Here is a 23,606-nt window from a genome sequence, read left to right as displayed (position 1 = left end):
CCGTGCTGGCCCCTTACTGGCAGTGTGGCGAGCTGCCCAGCGGGGGGCACCAAGCAGCCAGTCGTGGGTTCAGAGGCCCCAGGCCTTCTCTGTTCTACCCACGTTGACAGCCTTTGCTCCAGGTCACCAGCCACCAGCATGCCGACACCGGTCCAGTTTGTGGAGCCTCTGGGTTGCCGGCTGCTTTATGTCATCAGATCAGCCCCTCCCATAGGCACTGCCCCGTTCCACGTACCTGGACTGCTTGGAGCTTCCCGTCGGCAGGAGGAGGGGCAGGGTGGGAGCAGCTGTGGTTAAACCTCAGGATCATTTGACTTCGTAGCATTTTTGTGCCATAAACGTAGGGGTGGGCAGAGATGATTGATGGGCAATAGGCAGCTTTGGGTCCTAGAGTGGGTGTTCGTTTCCTCTCCCCTGGACACTTCGGGCTTAACAAGGATCCACGCAGGCCTGCCTGTCGCAGCTTGGCCTTCAGAGTCTTATACCTGCTGACCAAGGAGACTAGAGCCTCTCCCTGCTGATGCCCGCTGTCCACAAGGCACGGGGGTCACTCTTCTTCGGGCCTGGCCTCCTGCAGCTCCTACCAGGCCGAGGGGGAGTCCTCTCCCTTCCCCAAGCCTAGAGTCTGTCACGTTCAGCTCAAGCACCTATGTCCAGCTCATCAGATGCTTGAACTGGAGAAGAATTTGCGTGATCGGAGCCCAACCACTTCCCACTACACGCAAAGACCTTGAAGACAAGGGACAGCAACTCCATGGTAGCCTGGTCTCCTGCCCCTCCCAGTGGGACAGCCTGACCACAGGTGTCCCAGCTGCTCCGCTTGCCATCCTTAGCCATTACCCCCTGCCCTGAAATGAGGCCGTGGCCAAAATGCAGTGAGAACGACTAGAGCTTTAATGGACATTCAGGAACTTCTCAGTGACCATTTTCCATCTTTTTCCAAGGGGCTCAAGCTGCCAGTATTGCCACCCCACTGAATGCTGAGGGACGGGGGTGGACAGGGTGAGTAAGGGGTGTAGTACCCTGACTCCAGGCCCCTGAGCAGGGCAAGGGTCAGATACTGTTGAGTGGTGATAGTGGGCCATTCATGCTGGGGCAGGGCTGGCAGCGCTAAGGTGGGTCTAGGGCACCATCCTCCACCATTTGAAGGCAAAGGGCACCCGGCGGATGTTGGCACAGGAGCAGAAGTCTCCGATTTCAGTCAGGTAGCAGTCAAAGTCATTAATGAAGGTGCACTGGAATCCCAGGGGCTCTAGCAACTGGCGGATCTTTTCCTCCAGGCAGCAGGTACCATTGATCTGGGGCCCAAAAGGCTTGGGGATGCCCAGGTTCTGGCCCATCACGATCATCTGCAGCTGTCAGAGAGGCAGTTAGGATGAACAGGGGTCAGAGCCGTGGAGGAAAGGCCCCTGTCCCTCTTCTAAGGAAGGAAGGCCACTGGGCTTATTGCAAGGGAAAACCCAGCTGCCTCTGTGGCTGGGCTAGACCAGGAAAGACAAGCACAGGGTACCCCTTCTCCAAGCCTGTGCTCAGACAGACATCGCCAATCCATCCGAGCAAACTCCACCCCACTCTGCTTAACCCTCCAATGACTCCTGATATATTTCTCAATAGCAAAACCAAAATCTTGCCCAGCTGAGGTCTGCCAACTTCCCTGTTGCGTCCTCTACTGCATTTCTCTTGTCCTGGCCTTCTAGTCTTGTTTGTGCCATAATCTTGCCTACCTCTACTGGAATGCTCTCTACGCCCGGCTTTGCCATTGGACTTCTGTCCATTTTTCACGTCTTAATTCTAGCATCTCTTCCTCAGAAGCAGCTTCTCCCACCATTACCCATACCTCCCTACTCCCAGGGCCTATGTAGCCTCCTACTGCATGCCCAGAGGGCCTCACTGGTCTTGTAAAAAAGAACCCCGTGCGATTGAATGCAGGGCCTGTGTCCCTGGGGCTCAGAGAAGAGGCCTGGAAGTGTTTAAGGAATTGATGAGCCCAAGTGTCTCAATTCATTCTAAGCACCTATGTGATGGGGCACAGTGGTGAGAGAAAGGTCAGATGTAGGCCACGGTTGGAAGGCTTGGCCTTAGCAGGGGTCTCGCATATACCCACACCCCCAAATTCCCAGTTCCTGTTCTAAATAGGGTGCTGCCCAGATACATGGACAGGAAGCTGAGCCCATGGTCTCATGGGCTCAGGGAGCTTGCCCATGGTCTCATGGCCAGCAGACAGCTTTACCCCCTCCACTCTGGTGGAGCCCAGCGTCCCCGTCTGTGAGGTGGGCCCTTGAAGTTGGTCCCTGTTTGGCAAGTCGTCCAGCCTGGGCCCCCGCCCACCTGCTCCCTGGAGGGGTCTTCTCTAACTGGGGGAGAGAAGGGCTTTCACCTCTCTTCCTCTCAGGCGCCACTGTCTGCTGGGCCCTGCCTCCGTAGTCTAGCACCGTGTCTGTCAAGAGACTGGCCAGAGTCGGCCAGACTGCCCCCAGCCCCAGCCCGGGGACACCCAGCCAGCACCCTGCACCCCTCACCAGGTCAGGGAAGTAGGGCCTCGCGTAGAGTTTCTCGGTCTGCTCGCTGGAGGGGATGTTGGCGATATGCTCCAGGCAGAAGAGCTGCGGGATGTCGATGATGTCCTGTTCCTCCAGGCCCAGCTCCCTTTTCAGGATACTGCGGTTCAGGTCGATGCACTTCTGCGGGGCGGGAAAGGGCCGGGAGGGCAGCGAGTTTGTCGGGTACCGGCTGCCAGCCCGAAGCAGCTGCATCTCCTCGGCGCTGACTGCAGGCGGGGAGCCGGCGCTCTGAAGTCGGGGCTCAGAGCAAAGGCCTGGTCTCGAGAGGCCGGGATCCCTCAGCTCATCAGCGCCAGGGCAGCCCCTAGTCCTAATTCTGCAGTAGCATGGGGCCCCTTAGCCCTCAGTCCTGGCCAGAGTGGGGGACCTGGGCGAGGGCAAGAATAGGTCCTCAAAGCCAGGCACTTGCTCCCATCCTTAGGAAGGGACACCAGCAGTGGACTCCCGGGGCACTTCCCTGCCCAGACCAGCTAATACCCAATGCCTGAGCATCTCCTAGGTCTTGACATAGGGCTCATGACCTCACACCCACGGTGCATGTCACCAGGGCTCAGAGATGCTGTTTGGACCCCCACCTGGCTGCTGCCCACCCTGCTGTGCCCGGAGGCCTCCCCTGTTTCAGCAAAGGTCAGGGCGCGGAGCTTGCCTTGGCCGGGAGCCATAAGGACTCAGCGGACCAAGCGATATTGTGCTGACGGGTGACCGTGGGCCTGTCATCGTCCTTTCTCCAGGCCGTGGCTTCCCCGCTAGAAGGTATTTAATTTCTGGAAAATCTGCTTCTCACAGCCTGTGATTCACATTTTAAGGGACCTGAGGTGCTGGGTGATTCTGACTCTGAGCTGAAGGGCCGCTTCATCCAGAAGTGTTGAGAAGGCCCTGGTGTGTTCCCTGGTGCCCAGAGCTTCCCAGAGAAGCCAGGGTCGGGGAGGTCTTCTGTCGGGAGGTTGAGCTACAGCACTGTCTTCGGGTCCAACACTAGGTGACTTGGGGTTCAAACCTGGTTCCCCAGTTCATCGGCTCAGGCTGGTGGCTTTCTTCTGAGCCTTGCTATCCTCATAGACAAGGTGGGTTTACTTCATAGGGTTATTTTGAGGATTAGAGTAAGGTATCATGTGTGATGCTTGGTCATAGTTATTGCTCAGTTAGAGACCCATTGCCAAGGCGGTCCCTGCCTCCCCCTGCCTTTTGGAGAAGGTCCCCAATCCTGGGCCCCTACCTCCACATAGGCGTTCTGCTTCCTCATGTTTTCATCAGCCAGAAGTTGATTGATGGTATTGGCCTCCCTCCCTGTAGGAAGGAGGAGAGGGCGGGCAGGCCTGTGGGCCAGGGGGGCGGGCCATGTGGTCCAGGGCTGGGCAGACTCCAGTCCTGGTCACAGATGACTGGGTATATTCTCTGGCCAGTGACGACGGTGGGTGGCCTGACTGGCCTCCAGGGACCCATTCTAGGTCAAACGTCACATGTGGGGACTCAGCAGGGTCCATGAAAGCGCAGGACGACTTCCACTGCCACAACCGGCCACTCGGTCCCGGGTCGGAGGGGAGGAGCCTGGGATCGGGTCTGAGGCGGGCAGCCTGGACCAGGTGAGCAAGTGCTATCGGCCCCCACTCACCTGGGCGCCTCCACGCCTTCTGTGTACAGCCTGGCTACCTGCCACGTATGATCTTGCCCGGGTTATTTAACTTTGTTCTTCAGTTGCTCCACTTGGCCATCAGCTGGGATAACACAAGGTCTTTGGTGTGTGACAGGTGGCTCATACTCAAGGTCGCCTTCCATAAGCCCTCCTAGAACCATGAGATCCTGGGCCCCACCTCAAAATTTGATCTGAAATTCTGCATTTCTCACAAGCTCCCAGGTGATACTGAAGCTGGTGGTCCTCAGGCCACACGTCGAGAACTTCACCCCCTCCCCCACACTCCCTTTCTAGGTTTCCAGAAGGTTTAGAACAGAACTGCTGTGGCACCAGGCCCCACAATCTCTGCTTGTCCACTTACGTCTTCCTGCAGGGTGACCAGGAGACCCTGAAGTCCCAACACCCAGGTACTTTACCCAACCTTCCCCGAAGACACCCAGACACCAGTGTTGGTAGCATCTGGTCTGTCCCCCACCGCGTGGAGCCGTCCATGTGTTAAGTTCCCCTTTGCATATATCCTGGCGACCTCTCAGCCACCCCCGAATTCCTGGCTGATCTGCCTGTCCTGTCCTAGTACCACCAGAATTACCCTGAAAGAGAACAAGATGTTCTAATATGGTACATTTCATGCTTTTATGCTTCCCTAGGATCCTTTTCTATCAGGAGGAACCAAGTAGAGATGGTTCTCTAGAAAGGACATCTGGGACCGAGGAGCTGCCCTCTGTTGCGGAGGCGGGGGGGTCCCCTTACCATTAGAAAGGAGCTGATCTTTTCTAATCCCTTCAAACAGACGTGCGTCTCCATAGCCCTCCTTCTGTTTCTCCTTGAACAGTTTGTAGCAGGAGCTGGGGCTGGCCAGGAGCAGCCAGAAGTTCTGGGAATCAAAGAACTAGGGTCAGATTCTAGCTTCCCTTCCCCAAGTCTCTGAAAGAGGGGGGGAGACATCCTCTCCAGCCCCCAACACAGACCTTTCTGTCCTCCACCTTGTACTGTGAGGGGATGAAGCACATGAACTCATAGGCATGGCCAGTCATCAGCCAGTCGGAGAAGAGTTCCACTGGGGCCTGGACCTGCTGGGCGTAGAGGAAGTCCCGGAGGGTCTTGCTCAGGTTCCGGCAGTCCTTGCTAAAGGGAAGACGGAAAGAACAGCCCGTGAGCTGGCATGGCCCAGGTGGGCTGCCAGCAACTCGGTGAGTGCCAGGCTACCTTTGGGTAACTGGCCGCTCTACCCATTGGCTGGTCCGTAGGGGGGTGGGGTGGTTATGAAGGATCCCTTACCACTGGAGAGCACAGGGAACTATATTCAATACCTTGTGAGAAATCATAATGGAAAAGACTATGAAAAAGAATATGTAGACAAGTATAACTGAGTCACTTTGTACAGCAGAAATTAACACCACATATGTAAGTCAACTATACTTCCATAGAAATTTTAAAAAGAATCCTTTACTCTGGCTCAACTCAGGACTGAGCCAATGGATTCTGGATGAAGACTGAACCCTGGGACACGAGTATTTCCTGGCTTTAGATGAGCGGCCACCGAGAAATCTAGCCACACGTCTTGTGGCAGCAACATCGTGTTGGGTCAATAGGCCAACCAGATTTAGCATGCTTCAATTTAAACCCTGGAATCACCACTCAATGAGTGGCTTGTCTGCTTCTTCTACCTCTAGTCTCCTACATGAATCACAGACTCAGAGGTCCTGACTTGACGGTTTAAGGTCCAGAGCAGATGACCTGCTGAGTCCTCTGGGAATCAGGTGGGTCCAGGTGAACTACAGGAGTCCCTCCCTTTGGTTTTAAGGCATCTGGCCACTACCTGGCCTCTTGCCTCACCTGGGGTAAAAGCTGCTGCCAATGAGGATCCTGCCTAGAGGGTATTCTTTCCCTTGGGCCTTGACAGGTGGGGACACCATCAGGTTCCCAATGGAATCTATGCTGGCCACCGTATGGTCCTGGGTGCGTTGGGTCATGTAGCCAACCCCAGGGCTCTGGAAGGAGACCCGGCAGGGGCAGGGTGTTAGGAGGGACAGGCGTTAAGCCTCAGTCTTACCCCATTCCAGACTCAGTAGATCCCCACACCCCCTTCCCCCAGAGGCCACCTGGGCCCTCTCCCCTGGCACCCATCACTTCCAGCAGGCACCAGGCCTGAGAGGTTGGACCAAGTTCAGATCAGTCAAACCGAGCCCCCACCAGTGAGTATTTCATGGGGAAATCGTCGAGCTTGGGGAGCCGAGGGGTGTCGAGGACCAAGGAAATAGTCTTGTGGGGAGCCTGGGTATAGCAGAAGGCCATCTCATCCTGGAGGACACAGGGAAACAAGTTGTGAGTTTCTCTCGCTCCATCAGCTGCTTTCCCACATCCAGTTTTCCAGCCACAAGTGCTCCCTGTACACGGGCCACCTCCAGAGAGCAGGTACAGGGAGAACCCCCTTCTTCCTGCCACTTCCTGCTCAGCCCTTAAAACCCTGCGCAGGCATCCCCTGCTTCTTGGGGATTTTCCCTGGCCTGTCCTTCTGTTCATCAGGTTTAAAACCTGATGAGTCACCTAAGATTCTTCCTCCAATCGTCTCCTGCACCGAATCCATGAACAAGCCTTGTTGGTTTTATTTCCAAAATATGTTCCAAGTGGACTCCTCTCTGGTACTATTCAGGGGAAGCCACCTGGGGAAGACCACCTCTTCCCCATGTGACTGTCAGGCCCTCCAATCAGCATCTCTTCTATTCCTGCCCCTCCCTAAGGCTGGCGCTCTATTTCTCAGCCAGAGGGTCTTTTTAAAACCTAAGTCAGGGGCTTCCCGGGTGGCACAGTGGTTGAGAGTCCGCCTGCCGATACAGGGGACGCGGGTTCGTGCCCCGATCCGGGAAGATCCCACATGCCGCGGAGCGGCTGGGCCCGTGAGCCATTGCCACTGAGCCTGCGCGTCTGGAGCCTGCGCGTCTGGAGCCTGCGCGTCCGGAGCCTGTGCTCTGCAACGGGAGAGGCCACAACAGTGAGAGGCCCGCGTACCGCAAAAAAAACAAAAACAAAAAAACCTAATTCAGAACGTTCAACTCCCCTGATTCATACCATTCAACGTCATCTTGTTTGGTTTTGTTTTTGCTGCACCAGCGCAGCTCGCGGGCTTTTAGTTCCCCAATCAGGGATCGAACCCGGGCCCTTGGTGGTGAGAGCACAGAGTCTTAACCACTGGACTGCCAGGGAATTCCCCTCGTCTTGCTTGGGACTGGTTTCTTCTCTTCCTTACCTTTGTGTAAAAGGTCCCCGATAGATAATTTAGCTCTTACCTACCTCTGACGGTAGTTCACTCTGATCTGGCCACACCGGCTTTTCTGTTCCTCACGTGGTGGATCTTCAGTCGGCTGTTTCTGTGCCTGAAGGGCTCCTACTTCTAATCCACCCCCAACCCCAATCTTTGCACGGCCAGCTCCCTGCTTCCCACGTTTAAAGACGTTCCTGACCACGCAAAGCGCCGAGGTAAATCTAGTAACTCACTAGATCATATCATTTTCTTGCTTTCATGGTACTTAGAGTTCTATCACGGCAAGATCAAGGGCAGAAGTCGGCCCCTTTCTCCTTCATCGCTACTACTTAGGTCCTCGTCATTTGTGACTACAGACCAGACCTCAAAAGACTGGGCTCGACACTTCCTGCTCAGTCAGGGTCAAGCTGGACCCTGGGGCAGTGCCCCAGGCCTGCCAGCCTGTAGCTGGAGGCATCAGCCCCTCAGACACCTGGGCCTTAGGGTTAGGTGTTCTGTGGTCTCAAACTTGTACGTTTTGGAATGGGAGGAGGTGGGACTCCTTAGTGGCTAGGACTTGGGCAAGTCATTTCATCTCAGCCACCACTGACCTCCTAAGAACAAAGCCGCCCCTGGTTAGTCTTAGCTCTGCTGGAAGGCTGAACAGAAGCTGGTGAAGTTTGTTGTATGTGCCGCACATGGTGTTTCCCCCACCCCTCCCCCACAGGTGGGGGGTTACCTGGAGCCACCTGCCCAGGCGGTTGGGGTCCTCGTAGACAGATGCCACCTGGATGTTACTCCTCTCGCTTAGCTCCATCACTGTGTTCACGAAGCCCTGGACCTGCAGCTCTCTGCCACGGGAAATAAGCCAGCTCTAGGACGGCCTCCAAGGCTCCCCAGCTGGTCATGACCTCTCTGTCACAGGGGAAGAGGGAACCTCCTCCTGCTCAGGAGAGATGATGCCCCTGCCCGTGAGGTAAGCAGAGCTGCTGTCCCCCCACTTCATGGAGCACCAATTGGTAAGCTCAGGGTGTGCCTTGCCCGGAATCACTTGGTTTAGCTCATGGCAAAGTCAGGTCAAGAATTGCTAGTGTCTCCTTAAAAAACTAAAAACGGAACTACCATATGACCCATGATTATGGGTCATAATTATGATAATTCAAAAAGATATATACACCCCAATGTTCATTGCAGCACTATTTACAATAGCCAGGACATGGAAGAAACAACCTCTTGTTCCATCAACAGGAATGGATAAAGAAGATGTGGTGCATATATGCAATGGAATATTACTCAGCCATAAAAAGAATGAAATAATGTCATTTTCAGCAACATAGATGGACCTAGAGATTGTCATACTGAGTGAAGTCAGACACAAAGACAAATATCATGTGATATCGCTTATATGTGGACTCAAAAACAAAGGGTACAGATGAGCTTATTTACAAAACAGAAGTAGAGTCAACGGTTGTAGAAAACAAACTTACGGTTACCAGGGGGGAAAGGGGAGGAGGGATAAATTGGGATTGACATATACATGTTACTATAAATAAAATAGATAACTAATGAAGACCTACTGTATAGCACAGAGAACTCTACTCAACATTCTGTAATAACCTATACGGGAAAAGAATCTAGAAAAGAATGGATATATGTATAACTGAATCACTTTGCTGTACACCTAAAACTAACACAAAATTGTAGATCAACTATACTCCAATAAAAATTTTTTAAAATTACTAGTGTCAGTCTCCACTCTCATGTCCTAAGACCCTGCTTGTCCCTACTCTGCGGTCACATTCCACTCCCTGCCCCAGTGATCTAGGAAATGCCCCCAGGCTCTCCTGCCTTGATCTACCCAGAGGGCTGACTCCTCTCACCGCAAGGGGGCTGTACTTTTCTCCCGAGAAGCCAAGAAGCCTAGCGCCCCCTTGAGATGGCCAGCAAGGTTGTCATATTCATATGGTTGGCAGGGGTGGGTCTTGAGCCCTGAGGTCTTAGTGCCATCATGTATAGCACCAGGCTTACAGGTCCACAGTGCACATCCATTCCTTGTTGGAGAGAAACAGTGATGTTTGGGGCTGACGTTGAGACCACCCATTTTACCAGCAGGTCCTCATGAGTTGAATGCCAGCAAGGTCACCATTGGGAAGGGTAAAAAATTTGGATTCTAATCCAGGTCCAAAGCTTGAATTGCTATTCCATGCTACTGTTCCAAAGAACCTACTTTTCGATTCTACACAGACAAGACTGCAGGGAACTGGCCAGCCTGATGAGGTCTGAAACAGTCTGAGATGTGTGCTGGGGGAGGAAGTGTAGCCCCAGTCTTGTATACCATCTGTGGCAAAGCTAGATCAAGCTGTGCCTGAATACCACCCTTACGGGAGAGTCTTAGAAGATCAGAGTCTCAATAGATGCCTCCTGTGAGTGAACTTCTGTCTTCAGATACAAAAGACAAGAAAGATCTTACACCTGGATATCAGTTGTCAGCAAAATCCCTCGAGCTCTTCCCTTTTACCTTCTCATTCTGAAGCCTGGCATTCCTCTGTGGACCCAACTCCCTAGCAGCCCTCCCGTGGAAGAGCTATTTTTCTTCTTCCCCTCCACTGAGTCTGGAGGAGGGATGGACGTACTCCTTGCCATGAGGTGCTACGGCCAGGCCACCGTGACCTCTTCAGATCCTTGACTTGACAAGGTCTTATTTCTACCCTCCCATCCTAATGGTCTCACCACCTCCAAGATCAACTGTCCAGTTCCATCACCTCCATCTTCCCTGCTCACTTTGGTCCCTGGGCCAGCAGCTTGATATCACTGTGATGCCTGGCCCTCAACTGCTTTTATTCCCATCACCCCGTGTCTTTTCTTTTCTCCTTATCTAACTTTGAGTCTGTGACGCATCATAATAATTATACCCTTATCCTTCCCCTTGGCCTTATCTGCCTGGCAAAACCACAACCCTGCTTAGATTCAGTTCTACATTTCTTCTTCCCTAGAGCTCGTTACCAAAAATAGTTGGAGAAAAACCACAGTGACGGTTCTCTAAGTTGGCAACTTCAACAGGTCCTTAGCACCAGACAGCATCCTACCACTAACAGTTCCTCTAGTCAATTTGCTCCTACAACGTGGGTGAGCTGTCCTATCTATTAAGGCCAATGTGACCTGTTCGCTTTTTCCCCACCAAGTTTCCCCCTTCTCTGCTGGATCACATCCATTAGCATTATTCTTTGCTTCCCTTAAGAAACAGCCTTCCCTTTCCCAAATCCCCTTCAGACCACTTCTCTGGCATTTTGCAGAGTACTCCCCTCCCATTCATTCCTTCGACGCAATTGTGACCCCACCACACTTTCAAACCCACCACTCAGGATCACGCTCTGCACAGTGGCCTCCATCTTGCCAAACCCAGTGGGCACTTTATTCTCCTCGGAATTTCCCATGGTTGGCCTCTTACCAGGTATCACCCTCCCCTCACCTCTGGGTCTCCGCTCTCCTGGTTTTCATCTGAACTTCTTCCTTCTCAGGCTCCTTTGCTAGGTTCTTGTCTGGAGCCGAGGGTTCGACGGCTCTAGAGCTCACTTCTCAGGCATCTTCCCAATATATTCCCTCCTCCTCTGAGCTCAGCTAGGCCTGTGGCTCTGAATACCCACAACGTGCCAGGGCCCCCCCATCTCCAGCTGCCAGACCTTCCCTTGAGCTCCAGACACTTAGAAACGTAACGGGTGTCTCTAGCTTTATGTCTCTAGAGCCAAAGCACGAATTGACCACCCCCCCCCCCCCAGGCAGGGACACCACCATTCATCTCGTTGCATACCCCAAACCCAGGGGACACTCCTGTTTCTTTGCATCCCATCCCTCAGCTAACTTGGGGGCGGGGGAGCCTACCTTCCAAGCAATCCTGAATCTAACCACTGCGCTCCCACCGCCCCGGCCCGAGCCATGGCTGCGTCTGGCCCACGTGATCGCAATGGCTGAACTGGTTCCTTTTATTTGTACCTCTGGTTTTCCACGTGGCCGGAGTGGTTGTGCAGAACCCTGGATGGTTTCCCATGGGTTTTACCTGCCAGAGTCTTTTCTCCCCTCCTCCAGCCGCATAGCTAGAGATCGTTCCTGGCCTCCCTGCCGTTAGGTGTGGCCTGCACCTCTTCAGGCCATTGGCACGTGAGCAGAGCAATTCAGGAGCCTTCCAGACTCCAGCAGCGACAAATGGGTGGCTTTGCCCGGACTTTGGCTCTTCCCCTTTCCTAGGGGCCGGGCCTCAGAAGTGCCTGTGCTCAGCCTCCATCATAAAGATGAAGCTGCCGCCCCAGGGGAAAGCATTATCACAGCCTGAAAGGAACCAGGGCCCCTGACTGCCACTGTGGGCATCTAGGTGGGAGAAAGTTGACTTTAAACCACTGTCTGGGGGTCCGTTACAGTCCCGGAGGCTACGCCCTAATATGTTGAGGCCCTGCTCACCTTGCCCTGTCGCCCCTCCCCCTCCTCTTGCCTGCTCTCTCCTGGTTCTGCAGGCTTCCCTGCTGTCCCTATAACGATCTCATCCTTACCCCTCCATCCTTTTACCTGGTTTTATAGCCCTGGATCCTACCTGAAACCATGCTGTTTGTCTGTCTCCCCTTAAGACCAGAGGGGGACTGCCGTGGTCACGGCTCCAGCCCTAGCCTTGTAAGTATCCAAACAAGCATTGGGTGGCTGCCTCAGGTGGAAGGATTTCACATTCCTGGTGAGAAGTCTAATCATCTTTACCCACCCCGCCGACAGACAGGAGAGCCTGCCAGTTATAGAAAAGACTCGGTCCAGGCAGCCGGAGGGTTTCTTACCTGCACAGGTATACCTCTAGAGGCATCTGGGTGCTGGAGACAAAGACGCAAGGAGCTACCCGGAACACCACGGTGTCTTTGTACACCACGGTCTCTGGAATCGACTGCGATGTGAGACGAGGTGCTGCTGGTGACCTGGTTCCCCGTCCACCTTCTCCCCCTCCCCCCACCGGGCCTCCAGCTGCTCAGCCCAGCCCACCTCCACGCCCTTACCTGTCCTCTACAGACTCTTACCCGAAGGTGACACCCTAGCTCCACCCACCGTGCTCCCATTTTCTGCCCAGGTGTGACAGGTCTCCCTTCCCCCACAGTCCCTGCTCTGAGGGCTGCTCTTCTACCCGGGGATGTACCAGGTCTTGAGACTCTTCCACCAGGGAGGCCGAGTAGGAAATCAAGCCCGAGAAGCTGGCGGATGGGAACTCTAAGGCTTCAATGTAGAAGGTTTCCTCCAAGTCATCCTCGACGGGGGCCAAGTTGTAGGTGTGCTGGTCAGGCCCCAGCACCAGCTCAAAGGTGCTAGAGCTGTCTTCTAGGAAGGAGAGAAGGACAGACCGGCTGCTGAAGGAGCCTGGTGCCCATCACCACACCCAGTGGCACGCTCCTCAGGTCAGAAGTCGGGCCGGGAGTCCCAGGAGAGCGGGGGCCAAGATGGCTTTTCGGCCCCTAGGTTCCTGGTGTTTAGGGCTTAGTGGACAGCAGGTGTTTGTTCACAAACGGGGGCCAGTTACTCACTCTTCAAAGACCTGTCGGGAGCTGGGACTCAGATAAAAACACCTGCCTTCAAGAGGTGAAGGCTCATGGTGGGCCTACGCTTTGGCCAACCTTGGGGAGAATATCGTAAGTCTTCAAGATGAGAAGCTGTACAGAGATAGGCTTGGAAGCCTCACCCAAAAAGTCCGACACAAGCTGGGGCCCTGGCCTGCTTCACCGGCCTCTTGCTCTGGGTTGCAACACAGTGATCACCCGAGTGGGGCTGTGGCTCGCCTCGCAGACTGGCTGCAGGCGGTTCTGCAGAAGAACCTCGTCGCAAGGGCTAGGGGTGCTGGCTGCAGGCTTGGCCTTAGCGTGTGGCAGGGCCAGCTGGACAGCCCCAGCGCTGGGGATGTACCTAGGCGGCCTCCTGCTTCTAGTCTGCCTGGAGGCTTCCTCGCTTGCCCTGAGCCAGACCTTGAGGGGGCGAGACCAGATGACCACCCCTTGCGTCCCTGCAGGGCCCCCGCCCAGGGTTCGCAAGAGGCGTGCTTGGCGTGCTGTTGGGCTGGACAGTGACTGCCCACCACCTGGTCTCCCTCCAGCTGCTGGGGGCCTTCTCTCGTATCTAGTCGCTTGCGCTTTGGCACAGTTAACGTTTCTTGTGGACTTACTACACGCCGGCACCTGGGGTCGGGGCTCGGACTCATTTGCAGCCTCACCATCCTTTGGGGCAGGTGCTGTAACGATCACCCCCACTATACAGCAAAGGGGGCCAGGAGGCCCAGCCACAACAGTTACCTTTACCCAGAAGGCCCTTTCTGCCTTCGCTCAGCTTACCTGAGCTCCCACCACCTCCACTCCCCAAGCCCCTGCTTGGAACTCGGCTGTCTGTCCATCTGCCCTAGGCTTTGAGGGCAGGTAATATCCTTATCCTTCTAGAGCAGGAGCCCCGGGGCACAGAGGAAAGTCTCCCTTGAACTGTGCTCCTTTCTTCTACCTTCTATGTGCCCCGGGCTTAGAGGTAGGGCAGTTGCCCTTTGATCTTCAATGGTACTTCTAGACCATCTCTTCATTCCTCAAGAATCTTGTCCCTTTGAGGGACACGCTATCAGATAATGCCACCTGCCCCCTTCCTCGCTGTACCTGACTACCACCCTTTCCATCCTCCGTGGATTGTTCTAGAACTGGCTTGTCTCCACCACTAGGCTGCTGGGTACCATTTATACCATAGACCAGACCATCCAGTCCACTTCTGCGACCTCATTTCAATGAACTTGAGTTCTGCATCATCTTAGACGCCAATGTCAAGGCTCATGGCTCGGATACCACCTCCAAGACAGATGCGGCGTCTCTTCTTTCAGTCTTTCCAGCTCATCTACAGTCTCATCCCAGCCCCAAACCTTTCTACACGGCCGATTCCCACCCTCCACCCTCACTCCCCTTTGCACCCTCCTCACGTTCCAAGACACATTACCTGACCCACTACCCTGCACATGCCGTCAGCTCCCACACCAAGACCTCAACCCTGGCATTCAAGCAGCTGGAGAAAGCCACACTTTCTAGATCTTTTTAGATCTTTCCTAAAAGAAAGATCTTTTAGGATATGATCAAACCTCAGAGGGGGCCTCCGCTGTACTTGGAAACACTATTTTGTGGCCATTAACTCTCCCTCTTCCCATATTCTGAGTACTGTGTATCCATTCCTATAATTTTCTCCTGAATCTATTTCACCACCCCTGTTGGATGGATCCCATCTGCACATGGATATGCTGTGTTCTACCATCTTCAGACACTGTTCCCCACCCCCACCCCATGCCCCACCCAGTTATTACCGCCACATACTTCCCTTTATGGCAGACTCCTTCCGTGGTCTATGTTCGCTGTGCCTGCCCATTTTACTCTTTTTTTTGGCTGCACTGCGCAACTTGTGGGATCTTAGTTCCCTCAGGGATTGAAGCTGGGCCACTGCAGTGAAAGTGCTGAGTCCTAGCCACTGGACCTCCAGGGAACTCCCTACTCTTGTTTATCCCCACTGTTCTTTTTATCCCCACTGTTCTTATCAAGGTCACTAATGACCAGCTTTGAAAACCAACTTTCCCACTGATCTGGGCATCTTAGTCACTCAACCGCGCTGATCATAGTTGATCACTGCTTTCATGCAAGTGTTTTCCTTTCTTTCCTCGAACATTATGCTCTGGCTTTCAATTTCTCTGGAAATTTCTTAAATTCCTTTGCTCTATCTTTTAGACTATGGCTCTCCAACTTCAGCTCAACTCAGTTTCACCTGGAGGATATGTTAACACAGTGTGCTGTGTTGCCCTACCCTAAATTTTTGAATACTTGAAAAGGCAGGTAGGTAGCTTGAAGTATGGCATCTTGGGCGGGTACACACATCCCTGGCCTCCTGAGCAGGGTCCAAGGCCCATCCAGCCCAGCCCACCTCAGAGCTGCCTGGACATAGTGGGCTTCATAGGACCAGAACAGCCCTCATGGCCTGAACCAGGCCTAGAGCCACAGTTTCTAAGGCTCATTTCTAGCCCACATGTCAAAGGACCACATACAACCTGGGCTGCCTTTTCTGCTAGTCCCAGGTCACTTCCAATCCAGCTGTGACCTAGGTCTGCAGAAGAGAGGGAACAGCTGCCTCGGAGGTGAGGCCCCCGAGTGTGGGCAAGGAGGGAGCTGCGGCGCGCTCCCCCACGCTGGACACAGAGGTGGCCCACCGCGAACCACGTGCTCCCCAGTTGCCCAGCTGAAGCTAGACTTGGCTTTTAAAGAAAGTAGCAAAGAGTTAAATCTTAATTGAGAGGCACTGAATACTGAACCCGTTTAGGGAAATCCAAAGACTTGTCTGTTGAAGGGTATTTTGCTGGAGTTGGGCACATCCACTGTCTAAGCCAGCAGCCCTCCCTGCTTTCATCTGTAGAATAGGGACATGCCACCTGCCTGCCACATGGTACCTGGGCTGCGTGGTACCTGGGCCGGATGTGGTAGCATAGCTGCCACTCTGGCCTCCCAGCCTCTGAATTCTCAAAACCTAATACAGCCAAGTCTCGGTTAAGAAACAGATGGATTCGCCTGGCAGGAATACTCGGGAGAAGACATTAATCTATACAAGGCTATAGCCACCATTTCATCTAATGCCCACCTCTCTTCATACGGCTATGAAAGTCCTGTAGGAGAGGCACGATCATCGCCCCCACTGGGGAAAGTGGCTTGGAGGTACAATGACTCACCCACGTGTATAGACTTACTCCATGGTGAAGGTGGCAGCCAGAAGATCCCAGGGACACAAGTCCGGCTGTAATAGACCCTGACCTGTTGCTCTCGGTCCCCAGCTGGCTTCTGACGGGGACACTGCCGGGAGCAGGTGTGGCCACAACTGGCCCTGGCATGTGGAGAAACACTCACTTTGTGGCCGGTAGACTCTTGCCTTCTCCGACTCTTCCTTGGAGGTGTGGAGAACCACCCGGCATTTCTTTAAAATGCAGCTGGGTCCCTGAACTCTCAGTATCATCTGGGACAGACTCTTTGTTTCTGAGCAAAAGACAAGGCAAAGATTCAGGGGCTTCTGGAGGCCAGCGCTCCAGGGATGGAGGGAGCAGTAGGGTCGGGGTGGAGGGGCTTGTACCCTGCAGCACCGAGGACGCTGTGCCTCCCGCTCTGGCCTAGGCCTGCATCATTGTCTCTGCTACTTGCTGCACATATGGCTACAGGCAACTTGCCGTGGCTGGGGCCCACTCTGAGTGAGGGTGGCATCTACCCCATCAGTTGTAAGGGGTAGATGGTCCCCACAAACACCTGGAACAGGGCCTGGCATGGTCAGTTCAGCGTGCGTTCCCCCCCAGCCTTGGTGTGAACCAGGAAATCCCATTCTACTGCTGGGACCTGGAATCTACGTCCAGACCACAAGTCAGGACCAGATCCAAGAGGGCTTTGGCTAGGACACCCAGGGTCCTGCCCCAGGCTACAAGAGTGTTTTTAGGGAGGGTCTCGCCTACCCCTTGTGTGTCTTCATTTAGTCTTCTCAACCACCTGTGATGTCCGTTTTATCATCCCCATTTTACAGATGGCAAAACAAGACCAGGGAAGTTAACATACTCAAGTTCATGGCCAGGAAGTAACTGTTTGTTACCTGACATCAGAGCCCATGTTCTTGCCAAGGGGCCCCTTTCTGCCCAGTTACACGCTTTCAAGCCATTGAAAAGAGACTTGATGGTCCCAGAGCAGGGACATCAGCCTGGAATCTGGGTTTGCTGAGGGGTGGAGCAGTGAAGCCCCAGGGGAGGCAGAGCCCAGGGAGGAAAGTGGGTGATGGTCCTTGGTCAGCGGCCAGTTCTCACCCTCTGTAGAGAACACCTTGCTCTTCCTGTCCACAAGCTGGTGTGCATCAGCAGGGCTGCAGTTCACAAGAAGGATAGCACCCCAGCCCTTGGGGCCCCAGACCCAGTTTTTCTGTAAAGAAGACAGGAATGTTGGTTCAGGCAGAAGCCAGGTTAAGTCCTTGGCTTTGCAGATGCTACTCCACATAGGGGCAGAGTCAAGCCTTTCTCCAGGGCGACAGGGACCTCTAGATCAGACTTTGCCCACTCAAGTACCTACAGGGACAGGACAGTAACATCAGGTAAGCGGGCTGAGAGGAAGGCGGAGATCTAGATGTGGGTTACCAGTTTCCTACCTTGGCTCAGTGTCAGTGGAGGAGGGGTCTGGGGCAAACTGGAGGAGACATGTCCCATCTGAAGGGGGCAGCTGACCCTCCGGCCTTGTTGGTTACACAATCAGGCTAAGATGGGAGACTAGTGCCACCAGACATTCTAATCTTTTGGAAGAGCTAGAAATTGACGTCATCAGTGCTGATCTGTATTGTAGCCACTTGACACTCTGAAGGCCAAATGGAGTCTGTGGGCCAGATCTGGCTCCTGGGCGCCTGGCCTGCTTCCCATCCCCGGCAGCCTCACCTTAGCCTGCTTGTCATTGGTCTCGAAGTGCCCACTGCGGTAGACATCCACGTCCAGGGAGAGCTCTGCAACAGGAGGGAGAGGCCTCAACCGTCTAGACCAGCTGGATGCAGCCTTGGAGCTGTAGGTAAGTCCCCAGGGCTGCCTAAGGCTGGTATCAGGGTCCTCCAGCCTTTGGGCATGCTGCCGGCTTGGAAGAAATTTCCTCAGAGGCAGACAGTGTCTCGTGAGCAAGCCTGGAGAGGCCCAGGTACTCATGTATCTCCCCCAACCTCCTGGGAGGCCACAAAACAAGTCCCCTGTGGTCATGAGGCCACTTGTGCCTCTTGGCTTCTTCCCAGGTGATTCCTACGTGGAAGGCCCTCCTCCCCAGCCTCTGGGAGGGCTCTTGGCTCCCTAGGACACAGCCAGGGCTCCATACACGGCGATTCCAAGCCCCTTTAGAGCTGGAGGATCTAGGCTTCTGCCCAAGTATCACCACAGAGGCTCCTTCTGGGTCTTTACATCCCACCTTCCACCACTCCCCACCCTGCTGACCACCGCGTGGCTTCACCCCGGTCGTATTTTTGTTCATAACTCTTGACATTCAGCGTGCTATTTCTCAACTGGAATGTCAGGGCCAAGGGAAAAGACCTCGTTTACTGCTGTCCACTCAGCACCTGGCAAGGATGCCCGTCACCAAGCAGGCACTGTTCTAGGTCCTGGGGATACAGCAGCGCACAGGACAGGCCCTGTCTCCTTTGATCTTAGGATGTATGTGGGCGTACCCATGCACACATGCGCCAGTGGCAAGGGGTGAAGAAATAAGTAAAATACATATTATGTCCAATGGTAAAATGCCGCAGGGAACAAGGGGGTGGAGGGGGTGTCTCAGTTTTGGATCAGAAAAGTCTTCTAAGTGTGAACAGAGACCTGCAGGAGGCAAGAGAGTGACCCGTATTAGTATCTGGGGTAAAAGCAATTAGAATAGGAAGTGCATGGTGGGAACTTCAAGGGTCAGAGAGGCCAGTGTGCCTAGAACAGGATGAACAAACGAAGAGAAAGAGGCCGTGGGTTAGAGGTAGCGTAGGGGCCAGCTGAGGTAGGTTGTGTAGGTAACGGTGATGCCAGCTTTAATCTGAGGGTGGGCAAGCGGTAGGAGGCTTTGACTGGGAGAGACGTTATCTGATAGCCTTTTAGAGAGGTGCCTCTCTGGGGGTCGAATTGAGACTGGACCTGTAGAGGATCAAGGATGGAGGAGGGAACCGCACTAGGGACCTGTCGGTGACCCAGGCAGAGATGACCGTGCCTCGGACCAGGCTGAGAGCTTTGGGAGTGGCTGGTGGCTGGATTCGAGCTAGACTTAAGGCACCACCGACAAGATTCATGATCAACACGGGCTAAGAGGAAAGCAAGGGCGACACCAAGGGCTTGGGCCTGACCAGCTGGAAGGATGGGGCTCCTAGCATCATGTGGGAGACGACTAGGAAAGAGGCGCTTGGGGGTAGAGGGAATCAGTTCAATTTGGGGTGTATTAAGTTTGGTTCAGACTCCACGCTTCCCATGCAGGGGCGCCGGTTTGATCCCTGGTCAGGGAACTAAGATCCCACGTGCCAGCAGGGTAGGGCCAAAAAAATAGATAAATAAAATTAAAAGAAGAAATGTTGATCTAAAAATTGCATATCGCTTTCTCTGAAACACTCTCCTAGGGTAATTTGATCTGGTTTGACATATAGGAAAACTGCCTATCACTCTAAGTATTCAAAAAATGTTACCTGTTATTACAAAGAAAGGTTTGAGACATTGGTCAGACACTCAGGAAGCTATGTTGGTGAGTAGACCCCCCAAGTTTATGGGCGATGCTGGGCTAGAGAGTTTTGCGAGTCACCTGTGGGCTGTGTGCAGAGCCACGTGACCGGCTGCCTGAGCCCTGCAGCACTGCACTGACAGGCGGGGTCGGGGGGGTGTGGCCAAAGGATCCAGCACAGGGATCTGAGAAGGAAAGGCCAGCTGCAGAGGGGCAAAGCCGAGCGCAGGGTCCCTAAGTGGCTCAAGAAAGGACCACCAGTGTCGTGAACACTGAGGACAGGTCCAGGAAGAGGAAGAGAATAGACCACTGAACTGAGTGCAGTAGAAGGTGTTCGGGGGTTCGATGAGGACAGCATTGGTGGTAGGGGTCTGGTCTGAGCAGGTTCAAGGGAAAGTGAGGAAAAACTAAGGATGCAGAGAGGTGGGGGAGTGGAGTTTGAAGACAACATAGAATCAGGTCTAAGAACAGACATTAAAGCTGGTTCCTTAAGATAATAGGCATAGGGCTTCCCTGGTGGTGCAGTGGTTGAGAGTCCACCTGCCGATGCAGGGAACACGGGTTGGTGCCCCGGTCCGGGAAGACCCCACATGCCGCGGAGCGGCTGGGCCCGTGAGCCATGGCCGCTGAGCCTGCGTGTCCGGAGCCTGTGCTCCGCAGCGGGAGAGGCCACAACAGTGAGAGACCCGCATACCGCAAAAAAAAAAAAAAAGAGAGAATAGGCATAATAACTTGTTCCTATTAAGGGAATAGATATAGTTTGTTCTGGAACAATCTAAAGAGGAGGGCAGGAGGGGTAGTGGCTTCCTACATCAGTAAGAACTGCTGAAGGAATGTTATTGAATGAGAGGGGAAAGAGTCTGGTATGGTTAAGATTAACTTGGGACCAGACACGTCATCCATTGCAACAGAGGAAGCGGAATGTAGGACCCTGACACAGGTAGGTGGATGACGTGAACACATGGGGTGCCGATAGCCTCTGTTCTGGTCAGAGAATGAGGTCAGCAGTGAGCTTTGAGGGACCATGGGAACGGGTACTGTGTGAATCCATCTGTGACCCACGGGAGGCATCTCATTACAGGGAGAGCCCCCTTCAGCTCCTCTGGCCTCTGCAAAGCCCACCCCTTCTCTCCAGGGCTGGGAGGACACTCACCAATGCTCGTGAGGTACAGCACAGCTGTGGCCATGGGGACATCCTCATTGTGCTGGTAGTAGGAGACCGAAACCTGTGGAGACAGCACCCAGCACCCATGGGAGCACTAGAGGGCAGGGGGGCCAGAGCAGGACCCTGAGCCATGTACCTGTGTCTGGCCGTTTGACCTTGGTCTTGAGTTACAGTTTCTGAGCTTCCGGTGCCTTGCTGTGAGCCAGTACAGTCACCGTACTGTAATAACCCCCATGTATAACAAGCTGTGACCCTCCAGGCCCTTCCACACCGAGGCCTCACAACAACCCATCCAGGTGGGCTCTACCCCCAAGGGCAGAGAGATCGAGGGACTAAATCATTCAGCCAGAAAAAGGGGTGGCATAGAATTTACAGTCTTGGCTGTCCAGCTCTAGAGGTCAAGCTTTAAGTCACACGATACATCCTCCCCACTCTACCTGCCCCTCCTGGGACCCCACCTGTTGCCCCATGAGATGGGTCATGAGGATGTGGGGCCTCCAATGGGTTAAGCTGCCCAAAAGGAAGCAGGACACTGGGGCGGAATAGTCTTTCCTGTGCCCCACACCAAGCTCTGCTTCCAGAGGAGTCTTTAGACAAGGACCTGCCTTTCAGCCACTGGCCTTGACCACAGGCCTTCACCACAAACCACGGAACTAGCCATTAGCTGGGGCCAGGAGTAAGCATCTCACTGTCGATGGTGCTGGAGGCTGAGCCCTGGGCAGAGAACACGTCTCAGCTCCTCTAGGCTCAGCTGGGCCACATCACAGCCTCCACCCTTATCTGTGAGATGCTCAGTCTTACCTAAGTGTACCACCTGCCTGTTAGGGAGTTGCCTGCCCTGCGCACAGTGTAGAGAGGGGTGTGTACTGCCCTCAGTCAGCCCCGCTTAGTCCTCTGCTAACTACCCTCCAGAAAGTTCTGCCAACACGAGTCCCCTGGTCCTGAAAGTGCTTCCTCAGCTGTTCTCACCCTCAGCTTCACATTGGAGTCACCTGGGAGCTGTGAAGCCCCAGAGGTTGATTTGATTGGCAGAGGGTGTGGCCTGGGCATCAAGTGGTTCTAATCACTCAGAACCACCACTAACCATTCAGACTCTGATGAGCCTGTTTTACGAGGTGGAAGGGCACCTCTCCCTCACAGGGGCTCTGTTAGGGTGACAGCCTGCCCAGGGGAAAGGGCACGGACTTGGGCTTAGATCCCGGACCTGTCCCACAGTAGTTATGCTATTTAGGTTTACAGGGGTCTCTCTAGCTCTGTTTCCTTGTTATGTAAAAGGAGGTAATGGCAGCCTCTGGAAATTCAACTCATGATACCTAGTGCTCAGCGTTGAACTCAGCGCAGCTCTTGAGGTTCATCAAGAGGCTGGGAGATCAGTCTTAGCCAAAAAGCCCATTTGAGTTCTGCTGCTGAAACCTTTTAAGCCAGACTTCAAAAGCAGCTAATTTGGAAGCTGGTGTCCTGGTCAGAAGCACATATGGAGGAGACAGACATGCTTGAGCTTGAAACCCTGTTCAGCTGATTACTGGCTTGGGCAGAGCACGTCCCTCACTCAGTGCCTCAGTTTCTTCGTCTGTAAAATGGGGTCACGGAGTGCCCACCTCACAGGTTTGCTGCAAGCACTAAGGTCAGATGTGCAAAGCATTTGGCACTGAACTCATAGACTCAGAGCTCAGGAAACGTCAGCTGTTAGAAGGGAGACCCCAGGGGTCGTGTTAGCTCCATCTCCCGGGGGAGTCCCCCTCATCTTCCCCCCAGGACCTACCTTGCCCTTGTCGTTGGCAGAGCTGGGGGACGTCATCCCCACCAGCACGTTCGTGGGATGTGACAGGGGCCACCAGTTCATGGCAGCCTCCTCCTCGATCCTTACTGGGTCTGTGCCATAGATTTGGACCACGACTCCCGGAGAGCTATCGACGGTGAAGGACTCGCACTGCTGCGGGGCACACCTAGGTAGCCCGGCAAGGAGACAGAAGTTGGGGCGCAAGAGCCTCACCTTCTCGGCCTAGAGTGCAGCTGGTGTGGAGGGGAGTGCCCCCCCCAGCCTCTCAGGTGCTGAGACGCCCTAACTTATGGTCAGGGCAGTTTTGGGGTCCTAACACAACTTCAGCCTTACTCTTACCATGCCCTGCTCCAAGGACCCCCATGTCCCCCCTCCGACAAGCTCCAGCCCAGACCCCATCCTCCCACTGACACTCTAGAAGTTACCAAGCTATCAATACATCTTATTTATAAACTCCTGACTTCCAAGGTGGGGAGAGCCACTTGTCTCAGCCACAAGCGATCCCTACAGGGGAAAAACATTCGGAGGTCTGTGCCGTGACCTGGGGAAGACATGGACTCGTGAGTCACCTCCCCACCGAAGCTCCAGCTCACGGGAGCCTCCCTCACTCAATCCTCACGGCTGCGCTGGGAGCCAACCTCACCCCCATTTCACATGTAAGGGGACCAAGAAGGGGCAAGGCTCTTGCTTCAACGGCCCCACAGCCCATGAGGGGCAGAAGCAGGACTGGGGGGCCCTTAAAGACCCAAACTAGGCTCCCTGAGATGAGGCAGGACGACAGGGTAATATACGGAGAATGGAGGTAACCCCCCAACTCCATAATCCAAGGGCAGCCTCAGGAGGGCAACGAGGCACCAGCCCGGCCCCGCCCCCAGCTCCTCACCCATTGACATCCAGGTAGATTTCCATGCCCTGCACACAAATGGCATGGGCAGGGCTGTCCAAGGACAGATGGACAGTGCTCTGGAAGGACAT

General features: G+C 54.2%; 1 protein-coding gene across 1 annotated transcript; it reads right to left on the bottom strand.

Moving 5' to 3' along the window:
- Positions 1-1,121: 1,121 nt before the first annotated feature.
- Positions 1,122-23,606, bottom strand: PADI6 (peptidyl arginine deiminase 6; the record flags this gene model as incomplete). The annotated part of the gene is made up of 16 exons (XM_079930279.1): positions 1,122-1,355; positions 2,520-2,681; positions 3,778-3,848; positions 4,945-5,068; positions 5,163-5,319; positions 6,031-6,185; positions 6,388-6,495; positions 8,175-8,286; positions 12,250-12,353; positions 12,600-12,778; positions 16,354-16,479; positions 17,286-17,397; positions 17,901-17,965; positions 20,840-20,912; positions 22,614-22,797; positions 23,515-23,606. The coding sequence occupies 16 exons, from the start codon at positions 23,604-23,606 to the stop codon at positions 1,122-1,124; spliced, it is 2,058 nt and encodes a 685-aa protein (XP_079786405.1).

The sequence above is a fragment of the Stenella coeruleoalba genome, assembly GCF_951394435.1.
Source record: "Stenella coeruleoalba genome assembly, chromosome: 1".
Classification (NCBI taxonomy): domain Eukaryota; kingdom Metazoa; phylum Chordata; class Mammalia; order Artiodactyla; family Delphinidae; genus Stenella; species Stenella coeruleoalba.
This window is presented reverse-complemented; position numbering and strand designations above follow the sequence as displayed.